At 49.0% G+C, this 16,683-nt stretch overlaps 1 protein-coding gene across 1 annotated transcript; it reads right to left on the reverse strand.

Annotated features, from left to right (window-relative positions):
* Positions 1–15,602: 15,602 nt before the first annotated feature.
* On the reverse strand, positions 15,603–15,995 carry LOC141025797 (uncharacterized). Its single transcript, XM_073501722.1, has one exon. It carries the CDS (start codon positions 15,993–15,995, stop codon positions 15,603–15,605), a length of 393 nt encoding a protein of 130 aa, XP_073357823.1.
* Between the last annotated feature and the right edge of the window lie 688 nt (positions 15,996–16,683).

Consider the following 16,683-nt stretch of genomic DNA (forward strand, 5'->3'; position numbering starts at 1 on the left):
CTTGTCGGGTTATGCTGCTGCCCTTTCGTGTTGCTGCTCTTCTTTCCCTTACCCAGATTTTTATCATTAGACTCGGGGTCCTTGGTACTATCAGAGTCGGCATACTTGACGAGAGCCGCCATTAGCCCCCCCATGTCATTGCAGTGGCGTTTAAGCTGCCCCAGTTTCTGCTTAAGGGGCATGAAACGACAATTTTTCTCCAACATCAGGACTGCTGAACCGGCATTGATACGATCCGATGAGTGTAGGATGGCTGAAACCGGCGCACCCAATGGGTTGTTGACTTGCCCTCACCTTGGACACAAGAGTCCAAATCCACGATTGACATAGGCTGCTTACACGTGTCTTTAAAATTCTGGATAAAAGGGGCTTTTAACTCGGCCCATGATCTAATGGAGGTTGCAGGCAGCCCTTTCAACCAAGTATGAGCCGTCCCATCCAACATCATGGTGAAATACTTAGGGCATGCAGCATCGCCAACATCCAGCATCTCCATTGCCATCTCATAACTCTCAATCCAAGCTTCAGGGGGGTTGATCTGATGTGTAATTAGGCACTTTACGAGGACCCTTGAAATCCTTGGGAAAACGCTCGTTACGCAGAGCCGGCACTAAACATGGCACACCCAAGGTTCTAGAGGTCACGCCTGCCTCCACCGAAGCTGACGGATAAACCGGAGAATGTTGATGAGCCGCTTGCTGAGCCGCCAGATCGGCCTCCCGACGCGCTCTGCCCTGATCCACCAAAGTCTGAGCATCGGCACCACCACGTGTCGGGTCATGCCCACAAGGTTGGTTACGAAGCTGTTCACTGCATGAAACAACTGGTGAGTCAATGTGCCTGCTATAACTCCGGCTTGGACGAGGGGTTGAGTGAATCCGCTCGCGGTTGTAAGAATAAGCCGCCTGTTGAGCCACAACTGTCTGAAGAAGCTCTCTGGCCCTCCGTGTCTCTATCGCCATTGGAGACTCACCTTCAACTGGTAGAGCCGCCAATCGCGTTGCCGCAACAATCATATTATCCAAAGGGTTAGAATAATGACCCGGAGGTGTCGGAACATATTGAGGCGGAGTATTATTCAAACGTGGCGGGTCCATCGCACGTGGCTGAACCAGCGTTCCAGTCCCAGGCACTCTGACTGCCCGGTTCACCACCGGTGGGTCACTGGTCCCTGCTCCAGGTGTGTTGAAGAGGTTCCTTGGCTCATAAACCAGGGGTAGATGACTCTGGTGCCTCCCCCTCATGTTCTCATTTGAAGCATTCTGATCTAATATGAGCTGGAAGGACTCTGCCTGAATCCGTTGTGCCTGGGCGTCCAAAGCAGCCCGCTCTGCAGCCATCCTAGCATTCTCAGCCGCCAGCTCTTCCTTGGCTTGAGCTATCTCATCACGTAGCCTTGCCACAACCACCTTGTGTTGTTCTTGGATTTCCGGGGGTACCTCCACCCCCATCAGGGTCGCCAAAGCCTCCAATGACTCTGTCAAAGCTTGAGCCGGCGGGCGTGCCGCGCCGCTAGCACTAGCCAACGCCGCGGCCGTTGAGCTGGAGGTCATAGCCGCGGCGGTTGTTGAACAAAGCACCGGCTGTGTGCCGGCCATGAAGATCGCGACGCTATTCGTCGGCTCATAGGGGTCCGGAATACTGTCACCATCGGAACAGCCCCCAAGCCGACCGTCTTGCAGTTGATACAGTGAATTAGTCTCGCCTGTGGATGATTCACCATCAGAGTAGATGGCCGTCTCACCACCAGACACAGATCCTTCTCCAACTTCTGCCCCATGGATGAAACCAACAAAGGCACGCTACACGGCGGGTTGAAGTCGGGCGGGTCGTGCACGCTGAGCCGTCTCGATGATGTCGGTGCAGATGTCCGGCTCAGGGCCCGGTTCGCCGATCTTGCCGATGAGTACGTGGATTCCGCCGAAGGGGACCCGGTACCCGTACTCCATTGAGCCGGTCTCGGGGCCCCAGCCTGCATCGTCTATGTAGAGTTTGCACGACGACTCTTGTCATCCGGCCCACAGCGTATCCCTTGATCCCTTCAAATCTGCCCTTCCAGAACTCGAAACCACTTTGCGCTCGCCCCGCGATGGGCGCCAACTGTCGTGGAATTGTCACGGAAGATGTCCTAGCGGAAGGACTTAGTCGTGGAGCCATCGCAACTAGGTTAGCTTAAAGGGGTTAATCGGAAAAAGGACACAGAGACTTTATACTGGTTCGGCCCCATATGGTGAAGGGAAAAGCCTAATCCAGCTTGAGGCGGTATTCCTAGGGTTTCTATTACCAGGGAGCGAATACGCTTGACCTAGTTCTCGATCTCTTGTTTCTTGCCCTAAACCGCTGCCGGGTCGTCCCTATGCATACACAGGTTGACGCCCGGTGGCTCACGGAGTCCCGGCCGGCTCATACACAAGTGTCCGGCTCGGTGACTATCTATGCTTGCCTTACAAAACAAGTCATATACATATGGCGGTTCATCCTCTTGGGCCTCAACTCGCCTCTGGGTCTTGGGCCGTCAACGGGCTTGTATGATCCGCCATATTTATTGATGAGTCGCGAGCGGTATGACCCGGCCCCTCCTGTGCGGTTCATACCCAATAGTGATATCCCCAACACATGGCATTGTGGTTGGTGATCTTAAATGAAGCATTATGGGATTGTGGACGCTTCTCAAATACGCCTAGGGCATCCGGTCAGATGAGTACCTTTTGAGATGCGTTGGAGACTTGTGAATTCACTAACCTGGCCTTCATTGGCCTTCTGTATACATATGATTATAGAAGATGTTGTAATGCAAATGTCAAGGTGCGTCTTGACAAGGCTGCAGCCAGTGGCGGCGCCACGGTAGGGGCGACTATGGTCGGCCGCCCTGGGTAGCCGAAATCCCGTATACGAAAAATACGGTTCATTTTCTACATGGGCCGATACAAGTGGGGATTTGCACTGGACTGCGCTGTCACACCCACGCCCAATAGCAGCCCATAGCCCAATCTTTAGCCCGGCCACAACTCAATCCCCCGAACAGGTACAAAGGCAGTCCCAGGTACAGCGCCTAGCGAGACTAACCAGCCGGCGCTGGCACGGTGCCACAGAGCTCCGCCTCGCCCGGCCCCAGGTCGCCCGGCCGGCACCTGATCCAAATCCACCGTCCACGGATGGGCAAACCAAAAGAATATGTCCCGAGCGTGGCCTGTGTGGGAGGAGGCAGCGGCAGCAGAGCATCTAGCTCGTGCAAAAGCGGAACTACAGTTTGCAAAATCAGCAAGCGCAATCAGCAGGTTTCAAACTATTTGCTTACTTGTTCTAAGACATATATTGGTATCTAGACTGTTCACCTGCTGTAGGCATCTATTAGTCATGGAGTTGGACATTCTGAGGCATGGAATGAATGATTCAATCATTGGAATCCATGTTAGTAGTTCTCTGTGACGTTCATGTTAGATTTTGTCATTTTTGGTTGTTACATCACTCAGTTGTCAGGAATCTTGAACTGTTCTAAATCATTGGTTATGTTAATTTTCGAGTGCGTCAAGATTCATATTTGAATTTTATGGGATTTGGTTCAGCCGTCTTGCAATTGTCAATCAAAAATTTTACACCTCAAATGTTTCACCCCGGCTAAGTTCAATTCCTGGATCCGCCCCTGGCTGCAGCTGATATGGGCTGCCGGAAGCTTTTTCCTGTTGCAATGTTAAAACATCTTGTTTCACCAAGGTCCGACCAATATCTGTTGTTAGTCAAAGGTGATGTTGTTTCTGATCAAGGGCGAAAGTCAAGTGCCACCATTACGAGATCCTGTGGGAGAGGGAATTGGTACTCCGGGAGATGATCTCAACGGCATGGGGTGAGGGTGCATAGAAGCTTAATCTGGGTGATTTTGTACTGCTCTGGGAATGAATTATTTGCATGAGTGGAGCCATACAAAGTTTGGTAATGTGACTTGTTATATTGACAAGTGCATAACTAAACTAGAGGGGCTCATGAACATGAATGCTGACATGTAAAAATTGCGGAAAGAAGAGGATAAATTAAATTAATTGCTCTACCTGTGAGGAAATGGTGTGGCTACAAAGGTCGCAGACCTAGTGGTTGGAAGAAGGTGATCGTAACACAAAGTATTTTTTTACTCCAAGGACAAATTGGAGAGCCAGAACGACAACATTAAGAAGTTGATGGATGTGAATGGGATTGAGCACGTGGGTGAGAACATGAAGTATCAAACACATATTTTGAAACAATTTTCCCTACTGATGATACGCTTGACCCCTCTGCAATCATTGATCTCCATCTAGCGAAGAGTTAATTATGAAATTAATGCTTCTTTGTGGGGTGTCTTCTTTGCGCAGGAAATTGGAGATGTCTTATTCCAAATGGGGCCGTTGAGATCGTCAAGCTGTGATGGTTTCCTTGCATGATCGTCAAGCCTAGAGGGGCCCATGAACATGAATACTGACATGTCAAAAGAAATTGGGTTCTCATTCGAGATGAGGTAACTGCGTGGTGAGGGAATTATTCTTAAGGGAGTTATGCCTAATAATGTTAATGATTTTTGTATCCTAACTATCCCAAACCCGGAAAGATTTCTGCCCAATAAGTCTCTCTAACGTTACTTACAAGGTGGGGCTAAGTTCCTTGTAAGAAGACTACGACCATGATTGGATGGCATTATCTCACCCACACAGAGTGTGCTCATTATATTAAGCAAGAAAACGATCCCACAAAAAGTTTCTGCGCTTATAAGCTTGTTTTGTCCGAAGCATAGGATGAGGTGCACTAGAATTACCTTAGGGAGGTGATGCAAAATATGAGTTTCGCTCACAAATAGAACTATCTTGGATTCATTTGCACCATCGTGTGGGCTATGGAAAGGTGACCCATGCATTATCCACCTATTTATTCCTTTTTCGTTGTTGATGGCCTTTCTGCTCTTTTCCATAGAGGAATTGCACTTGGTAATGTTACTCCCATTAAGGTATGACGAAGAGCCCCGGGGATCTCCCACTTGCTAATAGTTGATGATACTTTGATGTTCTTGGAACTAAAACCAGTCAATTCAAGTAAAAAAACTATTTTGGATGCTTATGCATCTGCCAGTGGTCAGCTGCTCAATCTTGCAAAGTATTCTATTCTTTTTGGAGGCCCTTGCCCTACCTTCCAGCAAATTAATGTTTGTTTTGTGCTTCAAACAAATAATAAGTTTGGGGAAAAACTATTTGAGAATCCCCACTCCGGATGGTCGAATGACAAAAGGGGAATTTCAATATATTCAGTCCAAGTTATCCATGCGCATGATGTCATGGGGCTTCCCATCACAAGGTGGTAAGAAGTTCTCATTAATTCCATTGTGCAGTACATTCCTACTTATAGTATGAGTATCTTCAAGCTTCCTCTCAGGTTGTGTCGTGACTTAAATCAAATGATTAGGAATTTCTTGGGGGCTCTTAGAAGGGCAAAAGGAAAGTCACTGGAGATCGTGGGATGATATCATTAATCCAAAATGAATTGTGGGAATTAGTTTCCGGGACTTCTGGTTATTTAACCAAGCGCTTCTTGCACACCAAGCTTGGTACATGTTGACCATATCTGACAGCTTGGGTGCTCATGTGCTATGTGCAAAGACTAGCCAAATAGTCGCTGGAGGATACTATATTCTTAGCTAACCATGCTTCTTGGCAAGGTATAAAACATGGTCTTGACCGCCTCAAGAAATGGCTTATTTGGAGGATTGAGAATGGATCCCAGGTTCATATCTGGTGGGATAGGTGGATATCGAGGAAGCCCTCACTCAAAGTAATTTCACTTAAGGGTCGATGCTAGTTAAGATGGACTCTGAGCTCCTAGATATTTATGGTAATTTGGATGCTACTATAGTTCAGCAATATCTCCCACTTCAAGCTTCAGAAATTCTAAAAAACAAACTTTCGGCATGGAACCATGAGGATTTTATTACCTAGGCGTGGGTGAATCATCAGGAGTCTTTTCTGTCCGCCATGCATACAAGCTTGCCTTTGAGGAGTTGCATCAATCAGTGCAATGTTCATCAAGAGTAGCTCACTAGATGGAAATCATACTACGTGGTCTGCTATCTGGAGTCCCCAGCACCACCGAAGGTTCGTATATTTGTCTAGCGGGTGATGATGTAGGGAAAACCCTAAGGTGTGGCCCGATATTCACGATTGGAGGTGGATTTGGGGGAAATCATGAAGAACAAAAAGAACATAAAGTGGGACACAAAAGAGGAAAACTACTCAAACAAGGTTCACATCATACATGTCATCTCCAAACACCCAAGGTAAGATACACATGAAGTCAGCGATATGCGCAACACAGGGTCTGAATGGTTACCAGAAGTCACATGTATTATGCCAGAATGACTTCGTCTTCACTTCTCGATGTTGCTTTGCAGGATTTGGTATGTCAAAATTGTACATTTTAAGCCCGGGCCTTCACTAGAAGTTTCCAAGAGTTTCCTATCTATTTATGTGAAGTCCATTTTGGCGCTGGTCCAAGCTCCTGAGAAGGATCGACTTAAAGGAAAAGTGATTGTTGACGAGGCACTAGTCCTTCCAAGCTAGTCGTATCCAGTTTGCAAGATGCAACTCATGATCGATGGTTAGCACCTGATAATGGATGGGTCGTGCTCAAGACTGATGACTCTTTTGTGGAAGCTAATGGGACTACTAGCGGTGGTATGATTTTGTGGAAACATTCTGGAGCAATTATTTTTCTGGTTGCCGTCATTTTTTTCAACTGCCATGATGCTTTGGAACCTAAACTGCTAGCTATAAAGAAAGTTTTATGTTTGCTTCTCAATGGAGTCAATTACCTCTTGCCATTGATATTTGCATACAAGCTATGAATTTGATAAAGAACGGGAATGTGGGCAAATTGAGAAATTGTTTTAGAGTTCATGAGATTAGTTCACTCAGGGAACAACAAAATTCTAGTATTACTCACATTAAATGTACTCATGTCTGTAATTCAATTTATGGCAAACTTTGGTAGGAGTATGGGACATGTTCCCGTGTGGCTATGATCTGGCCCTAATGAAGCCAACATTTTTTTTAATATTGATCGTAGTGCTGCTACATGAGTAATACAAGTATTTTCCCAAAGAAAGGAACATACGTCGTTGACACGGAAGCAATGGCACATAGTGGGCGTTATCCTTGGTAATGGCTCTGAAACGCACAATGTTGCAGGTGGTGAGTGATTACCTGGAAATGATGGTGAACCTAGAAGAAGGCAGACGGCTCTCTGTCTCCTATCGAGATTAGGCTAGCATGTCTGGATACCCTTGTTAGCATGTATGAAGCCCCACCAGGCCTGCACGGTTCAAAAAAAGATTGTTTGATTGCCTGGGCTGCATTTTTCTCCTGGCATGCGTGATGTTTAAAGCACTCCCGTTCTAGGATGACGGGGAATGACCGAATTGGCTATTTTCCAGAGCTAGGCCCTGGCAAGCCATGTGTATCTCTCCCCTGCACGCCTGGGTATGTGCTGGAGACAGTTCATGTCGTCTTGAACACACATTACCTCCAACTCCTCTCTTCCCTCACTACTCGAACCCATTCAAACCTCACTCTCTCATACCAGCTTTGGTGTCTCCGATGACCACCCCCCCCAATGTGCCACTCCAATCCCATTTGCGCCGACCCGAGAAGCATAGGCGCTAGAATTCCTAATGGTAGGTGACATTGACCACGATTGGTTGTTGGCGGCTATCATGTCCTCGTCCCCCTTTTGTAGGAGGTCACGGTCCGGGGCCATCGCTCTTGTCAGGCTTTGGTCGTGTGCAAGCGGCCGCCGGTAGTTCTTTTGTTGAGGCGGCGATGTTTTTGATGGATGTTGCGGGTGCCGACACCTCGGTCGTGGACGCGGCGGTGATTTTCATTCCCATGTCAGGGTTTTCTACCGTCATTTTGGTCGGTATCTCGACTACAGCGGCCTGACCTCCAATGTAGCATGGTGATGAGGGTTGCGGCAATGGCGGGGTTATCGGCTTCAGTTGTCACCATGTATGAGGTGGGTTGGGCCATTGTTCCCATCCAGGTTTGGTCTGGCGTTGTCCCCTCCACCTCCACATGTGGTCTGCTCCACCTCCACCTTCGGCGGCACCAGCGGTGAATGCGATAAGTAAATCTCTTGTCTACATATTCAAATTTTGGGGCATTTTGGTTTTTTGGGGAGTTGCTTTGATCCGAATTGATTAGATTCAATTTGATTCGGTTCGAGTCGATTGATTTTGATTCATGTCAAATTGGTTTGAACCATGCTACGTGCTTATAATTTATTTGTGCTATGTGCTTATAATGTGTCTGTGACAATATTACGTACGATTACTATGAATGCTAGCCTAGAAACGTGTTCATGCTGAATGTGCTGGTTATTTGTGTGTTCCCACCAAATGTGTAGTAATCCTGAATGTGCTTGCTAAATGTGTCAGCGCCAATGTTAGGATTACTAGGAATGGTATGCTTGTCCATTGTGCTTGCTATGTTTGCATGATTACTAGGAATGTTGTGTTTGCTTGCCCACTGATCAAGGCAATGACCATTGCGATGATTAGTGCATTAATCAAGGCAATGCACATTGCTATGATTAGTGCACTAACATGGCAATGCCCAGTGCTATGCTTAGTGCACTGGTCATAGTCGTGCACATTTCCTAGGTTAGTGCACTGATCATAGCAATGGACATTGCTCTGATTAGTGTGATGACCAAGGCCGCGTATGACTGTGATCATTGCACTGATCAAAGGTGCCATTGTTATGATTAGTGCACAGATCGTAGCATTAGGCATTGCTCCGATTAATGCATAGTTGTGCGATGCAACGATGTTACTCATCCTTGTCTTCTGAACTGACAAGGTGATAAAGACCGAGTGGGATCGAGTCAGTGGTGGGGTCAGGTCGTGGATGGCACGAAGGGCATCGAGGTCTTCATGCCCGATTAATGGTGGCTAGCAAGGATCGACTTGCCAAGGACGAGGGAGAAGGCAGCGAAGCCTCTGCCCGCCGAGGACTTGGCATGAGTTGTAGAAGCGGCAGATCTGGGACGCTGAAGATCAAGCCATGCTCTCGTCCCTACGGCTTTTTCAGCCGACAATGTGAAGGTGGATGTACATCTGCCTTTCACGCATTGTCAAGCTCCCCACCAACAAGTGATGTGAGTTCTTCGTGTAGGTCAAGAGGACTTCAACGATGAGCTCGTGTTGCGGCGAGGATGGTAGTACTTCTCTCGAAAGCACAAACTCAAGCCCGGTGACATTGTAGCAATGAAGCTCTCCGACCTAGGCCTGAAGGGCTAGATCTTCAACATGAAGAACTCCACCATCTGCCGCTACAAATGCCATAAGCATGTGTCAAGTGCCTCTGACCTGGCCTAGGCCATATGATGTTCTAAATTTAGTTAGTAGTGGTTTGAAGTACGATCTTTATGTTTTGCTATTAAAATGTCCATATTCTGATTAGGGTACAACACTCTGATGTTGTGTAGAAGTACAACATCCTGATGTTGTGTAGGAGCACGAGATGCCCCTGCTATTTTTAAACTCATGTATGTTGAACCGATGATGTGGTCGAAGTGGCAATGTAGGTGTTGTTGTGCTAACTGTGTGCATGTTTCGTGTTTGTGTGTTATTGGCTTATTGTACCTTGCTTTTGAAGTGTGGTGCATTGTAATGGTAATTTCACCGATTTTTAAAGGGGTGAGCAGAACAACACATTGCACGCAACCAAACAAGTGTGGCTTGCATCTGTTCACCCCTAAACCACACATGCAAGCGTACAAACAGCAGACAAAATAGTTCTACGGCACGATGCAAGCACCCAAACTACTTGCAGGACATGACCCAAAGCCTCTATCTAGTCAGCCAGGCCCAGTTAAGCCATAGATGCAAATGGCCTAAAAATGGTTTAGGTATCGTAAAGGCCCTATGTGGACAACCAACACGTGTTTAAGGCGGCACCAGTCTAGCAGCACAGCAGCAACGTTTGATGGAGAAGTTAGAGCTCACCACCAGCCAGCTAGCTCACAACCTCAACTGGATGATTGTGTCTTGTGATAACCTGTACGGGTTGCCCAACAGAGTGCTCTCGCGCACACCTTTGTCGCCACCTCCAAATTTGCACTTCTGGCCACCACCGAGGCTTGCGATCTGAGGAAGAACAAGGCAGGTCTTTTTGCAGTTCATCAACACAGAGGCTTTGAACACGGGCTTCGAGCAGCCAGGAGCGCGACGTAGGGCTAAGCATTTCAAACAGATGAATCTTCCCGGTGGGATGACACTTTTTTCTCAGATGATAACGAACAAATGACACATAGAAAGATAGACATTGCATGACAATACAGCAACAATTTGCACCATAGAAACAAGTCCAACAATAGTGCACCAACAATTTGCAGCATGGAAGCATACATGGCCTCTAACATCACGACAATGATTTGCAGCAAAGAAACAAGCATTGCCTAACAACAAAACAAACAGGGACGGACACTGTCTTCTAGGGTGGCACGTAGAAGTTGATTACACAGCACAGGCAACTGGTTTCACAGCAACAGGAACCAGAGCTTACACTCTTCTTTCGGTCACCATATCCCAAAGGAAAAGAAAAGGAAAGTAACACTAGCAGGCAGATACAGTACAACATTCAACATATATTTGCCAGAATCAGATAAAGTTCAACAATCAACATCACCGCGTTCACTAGTGCATGTAACATTGAGGTCCAATTTCCACGGGCAGACAAAATCGAGGTATGCCATCAGTCAAACAAATTTATACTATTAATTCAGAAAAACTAACGAGGCTGTATGTCATAATTTCTGCATGACTCAAAGAGTGATCACTAGCTTCACCATTTTGGAAACTGGACTAAAACCTCCAAAGTTGAATCATCTACGCTATCAGACAAAACAAACAGAACACCAATAGCGGACCTATGAAGCACCGATAGCGGGACACCGACACGGCCATATAGATACAGTGACACAGAATACGGCAATGTTTGGAAACATTAATATGGCGATACGACAAGTATACATATAAACAATAAATTAATAGCACGCAATGAAGACAAAGCAATAATTTACTGAGAAGAGATCAAAATACCATACGGTGAGGCCACTAGCACAAGGATTAAAGCATGCAGAGCATATGACAGCAACAAGCCAACACGTATTGTACTTCGGAAGTTCAGAACGGAGGAGAGGAGCGCAGAAATAGAGCACATAACGAGGAAGGCGGGGACAGGAAGAGAGATGCCTTAGCTCTCCTGATCGCAGATCGGGTTCTAGAGAGGAGGCGCAGAGCTGAAGCTGGACAAAATCTCAAAGATCAGGAGCCGAGTTGAAGAGGTAGGTTTAGGGTTTTGCGTGGGTGGCTAACATCCAGCCTCACGTCTTTTTATATAGATGATTATAATACAATTACATACGTATACAAATACATGTACATGTACAATATGCTAGACCCTATTTTACATGCCCCCTCAATCTGAACTACATACAAGATTCAGATTGGTTCTAAAGCGGTCTAGCATCTGTCGAGTAGGGGGTTTAGTAAATACATCCGCTAGCTGATCATCAGTTCAGAAAAACCTGACTTCCAGTTTACCAACAGCTACTCGTTCCCTCACGAAATGGAAATCAATCTCAATGTGTTTGGTCCGGGCATGAAACACTGGATTCGCCGTCAGGTAAGTTGCCCCTAAGTTATCACACCACAATATGGCTGTGCGCTGCCGTGTGACTCCAAGTTCTATGAGAACTGTGTCTATCCAATGGCTTCAGCCGCGCCATTGGCCAATGCCTTATACTCTGCCTCGGTGCTAGACCTCGAGACCGTAGGCTGCTTCTTGGAAATCCAAAATATAGGATTGGGTCCAACAAATATAGCAAAGCCACCAGTAGAACACCTGTCATCAACACAGCCTGCCCAGTCTGCATCGGTGAATATACTGACTCCAGTAAATCTGGACTTATGAATCCGTAGTCCCATGTCTAGCGTACCTTTGACATACCTCGGAATACGCTTAACTGCTCCCCAATGAACCTCCATAGGCTGAGACAGGAACTAGCACACTTCGTTCACGGCAAAGGAGATATCCGGACGAGTGAGTGTGAGATACTGAAGTGCTCCAACTACACTGCGATACCTGAAAGAGTCTTCAGTACTCAGCAATGCACCACTGTGACGCGAAAGGCTCTCGGATGTAGCAAGTGGAGTGGAAGTGGACATGCAGTTCTCCTTGTTGACGTGATGAAGGAGATCAAGTGCATACTTCTTCGGCGTCAATGTCATGCCCCTTGAATGAAAGGACGCTTCCAAACCAAGGAAGTACTCCAACCGGCCCAAGTCTTTGATTGGAAAACTCATAGACAAGGACTGCACAAGGCGATCCACCGCAGTAGGTGTAGAACCAGCAATCACAATATCGTCAACATACACCAGCATGTATATCTGAATAGCACCACGTGAAAAGATGAACAGGGACGCATCTGCCTTGGAGGGAACATAACCAAGCTGTGAGAGCCGCTGACTCAACCGAGCATACCAGGCACGCGGTGACTATTTGAGCCCATAGATGGACCTCTGGAGTTTGCAGACATGAGAGGGATAATGAGCATCCTCAAAACCAGGGGTTGCTGCATGTAGACATCTTCAGCCAGAAAACCACGAAGAAAGGCATTACTCACATCAATCTATCGAAGACTCCACCCTCGGGAGACTTCAAGAGAGAGGACCAGACGAACCGTGGCAGGCTTCACCACGGGGTTGAAAGTATCTCCATAGTCGATCCCTTGCTGTTGAGTAAAACCACGAGCAACAAGGCGAGCTTTGTGCTTGTCAACAGAGCCATCCGGACGATGCTTTGTCTTAAATATCCATTTGCAGCTCACAACATTAACACCAGGAGGTTGAGGCACCAACACCCATGTGTTCGTGTGACAAAGGGCAGCAAATTCCGCAGACATGGCGGCACGCCAAGCCGGTTCACCAAGAGCATCACGATGAGAAGTGGGTGCGGCAAAGAATGCACGTCGACGAGTGTCGTACCGCACCGTGCCATCCGTGTTTGTCTTGGACTTACGCGTATGATCGCGGTGACGAGTGACCATAGTGTGCCCGGGAGCTGCATCGTCGGTAGATGGTGGCGGCGATGACGGGAACCCGACCAGTGGTGTCGCGGCTGAACCATTTTCAGCAACAGGCGACACGGGCCGAGGAGACACGTCGGGCTGGGCCGAACTAGACGAGGAGGGGAAGCCAGGCGGGGACAGCAGCCCAGGGGATGCAGCTGGCGACCCGGCGACGCCCGACGCAGGAGAGGCGGGCTGGGCCGACCCGGGCGAGACGGGAGATGCAGCGGGCGACCCAGTCAGGCCCGCGGTCGTGCCAGCAGGCGAGGCCGACGAGGCAGCCTCGGGAGACGGGGCATGCACGTCGATCACGCCGGCGGATGCAGGTGCGGCGACGGTTTCCTGAGAAGAAATTAAATTAGAGCAGCATATGCAGAAAACAGGTCAGGTGACAAATATGACAGGTCGTATTTCCGCACATGGACATCCAAAACCGGTTCATTAGATGGAAAAGTGAGGGCGTGCTCAATAGAAGCAATATCAACCGAGACACCCAGGCTGGAGTAAGGGAAAACTGACTCGTCGAAAACAACATCACGAGAAATGTAGATCCTACCCGAGGTGCGATCAAGACACTTATAGCCCTTATGCAGAGGACTATAACCAAGGAAAACACATATCTTGGAGCGGAACTCCAGCTTGTGAGCATTATACTTGCGGAGACTAGGCCAGCAAGCACACCCAAAAATCCTAAGAGAGGAATAGTTGGGCTGAACATGAAATAGACGGAGTAGGGGCGTGTCCTTGTTGAGAACCGGAGTGGGCATACGGTTGATGAGATAACATGCTGTAAGAAAGGCCTCATCCCAAAATCGGAGTGGGAGAGATGAATATGCTAGTAAGGCGAGGCCGGTCTCGACCAGCTGACGGTGTTTGCACTCGGCAATACCGTTCTGCTGAGACGTATGTGGACACGACACACGGTGGGAGATGCCCGTGCGTTGAAAGTAGCGATGAAGCTTGTGGTATTCACCACCCCAGTCAGAATGAACAACCTTGATTTTGCAATCCAAAAGGCGTTCGACATGAGCCTGAAAGTTATAAAAGACTTGCTCAACATCAGACTTATGTTTAAGCAAATACATCCAAGTGAAGCGCGTGTGGTCATCAACAAAACTAACATAATACTTGTACCCCCCCGAAGACGCAATAGCGGGACCCCAAACATCTGAATGAATGAATTCAAGAGGTATAGTAGTGACATGATAAGACGTAGAATACGGTAGTTGATGACTCTTAGCATGCTGACATGCATCACACACTAATGGTGAATTATTTGAACTAGAACAAAGAAGGTCGTGGCTCCGAACAATGGAGGTGACCACATTATTGGTAGGGTGACCTAGACGTTGATGCCATTGCAACGACGAAAAGCGAACACTGGAGGAAGCATGGCGAGATGACGAGGACGACACACGACCAAAAGGAATCGGGTAGACCCCCCCCCCCCCCCCCGCGACTGCTACCTTGAAGAATGACGCGCCTGGTTGCTTTGTCCTTAACAAAGAAAATATGACGGTGAAACTCAACAAACACGTCATTATCACAAACAACACGGTAGACAGCAAGGAGATGCTCTCTGATGTGTGGAACATGAAGGATGTTGCGCAGTTTAGGAGATGAACCGGGTAAACGGGAATGACCAATGTGTGAAATAGACAAACCTGCACCATTGGCCACCTGAACCTGGTCCTTGCCACCATAGCGCTCGTGAACCTGGAGGCATTCCAGATCACTCGTCAGGTGATCCGTAGCCCCGGTGTCCAGTACCCAAGGATAATCGACAGTGTTGGTGGAGGCCGAGTTGGCGGAGCGAGTGTGGTGGTCCTGGTCATAGCGCTTGCGACACTCATCGGCCTCATGCCCCCAGTTTTTGCAAATTTGACACCGGGGGCGCCACCGCTTGTTGCGACGGCACCACCTTCATTGTTGCCGCCGTTACCCCCACCACTTTGCCGACCATTGCCAGCGTAGGAGGGGTTGCGGTCACGGCCACCATTGGGGTCACCGTTGCCGCCTTGGCGGCCGTGTCCGGGCTGGCCGTTGCCATCGGCCGAGCGACCCCCACCCTAGGAGGGGTAGGGCTCCGAGTAGGGAGCACGCCTGCCCTGGCCGTAGGGGCCCGAGCGAGTCATGGCGTTGGCGGAGGGAGTCCACCCCTCCAACGCACTCTGCTGAGCCTGCAACGCTTCAAACGACAAGACGAGCGAGTAGAAGCTGGAGTAGGGCATTGGTGCGTTACTCATACCCAGGGAGGCGGCGATGGAGTTGTAGGCGGAGCCGAGTCTCGTGAGGATGTGATCAATGAGCTCGTCATCACGAATCGGAGAGCCGGCGGCAGCCATGCTGTTGGCGAGGGCCTTCATCTTGTGCATGTACTCAGCCGTGGACATCTCCTCCTTCCGCAATGTCTGGAGTTGACGCCGGATGTGACGGACGTTGGCGCCACTCTGCGCATCTTACATGGCACCGACGGCCGTCCATACCGCCTGCGTCGTCTCGCAGCTAATGAGCTGACATGCGATGTCCTCGTCCATGGAGGTAAGAAGGAGGCCCTTGACCTTCTGATCCTGAGTCCACCAATGATGGTACGCCGGATTAGCGGTGGTCGTCGCGGCGTCGCCAGTCCCGACGGCGATGGTCTTGTCGGGTGCCGCCGTGGTGCCGTCCAGGTAGCCATGGAGGTTGGCGCCGGCTAAGACGGTGCCGGCGATGCCTCCCCACAGCATGAAGTTGTGGCGGCCAAGGCGAACATAGATCGCCGGGATGGCGAGGGCGGCGGGAATGCTGGCAGCCGTGGGCGAGGTGATGGTGCTGGCATTGTTGGAGAGCGAAAGGGCGGCGGATGACATCGCGGCGGCGCGGAGGAGGACAGCGCGCGACGGCGGAGAAGAAACTCGCGGCGGCGGCGGCGCGCGGCGGCGGCGGATGGATCGGCCGGCGCGTAGTGTTCGCGCGGCGGCCCTGTGGCTAGCTAGCAAGCAGCTGGATGGATCCTGCGTATGTGCGTAGCGAGCTAGCAAGCAGCGGCGGCTATGCGGTAGCTAGCTAGCAAGCGGCGGCGGCAACGTGGAAGATGGGATCGGGCGGCGGCGGCAACGCGGAAGATGGGATCGGGCGGCGGCGGCCCGACCTGGTTGATACCAATTGAAGAGGTAGGTTTAGGGTTTTGCGTGGGTGGCTAACATCCAGCCTCACGTCTCTTTATATAGATGATCATAATACAATTACATGAATCTGAGATTGTGTGATGCAGATCGTATAATCATACCCACGGATACTTGAGGTGACATTGGAGTATCTAGGTGACATTAGGGTTTTGGTTGATTTGTGTCTTAAGGTGTTATTCTAGTACGAACTCTAGGATAGATCGAACGGAAAGAATAGCTTCGTGTTATTTTACTACGGACTCTTGAATAGATCGATCAGAAAGAATAACTTTGAGGTGGTTCTCTTCATTTGTTCTCTGCTATTAGTGACTTTGGACTGACTCTTTGTTGCATGTTGAGGGATAGTTATATGATCCAGTTATGTTATTAT

Source organism: Aegilops tauschii, chromosome 6, assembly GCF_002575655.3.
Source record: "Aegilops tauschii subsp. strangulata cultivar AL8/78 chromosome 6, Aet v6.0, whole genome shotgun sequence".
NCBI lineage: Eukaryota > Viridiplantae > Streptophyta > Magnoliopsida > Poales > Poaceae > Aegilops > Aegilops tauschii.

Coding starts and splice junctions, on each gene's coding strand:
- LOC141025797 (XM_073501722.1), bottom strand. CDS start 15,995: ATGTCATCCGCCGCCCTTTCGCTCTCCAACAATGCCAGCACCATCACC.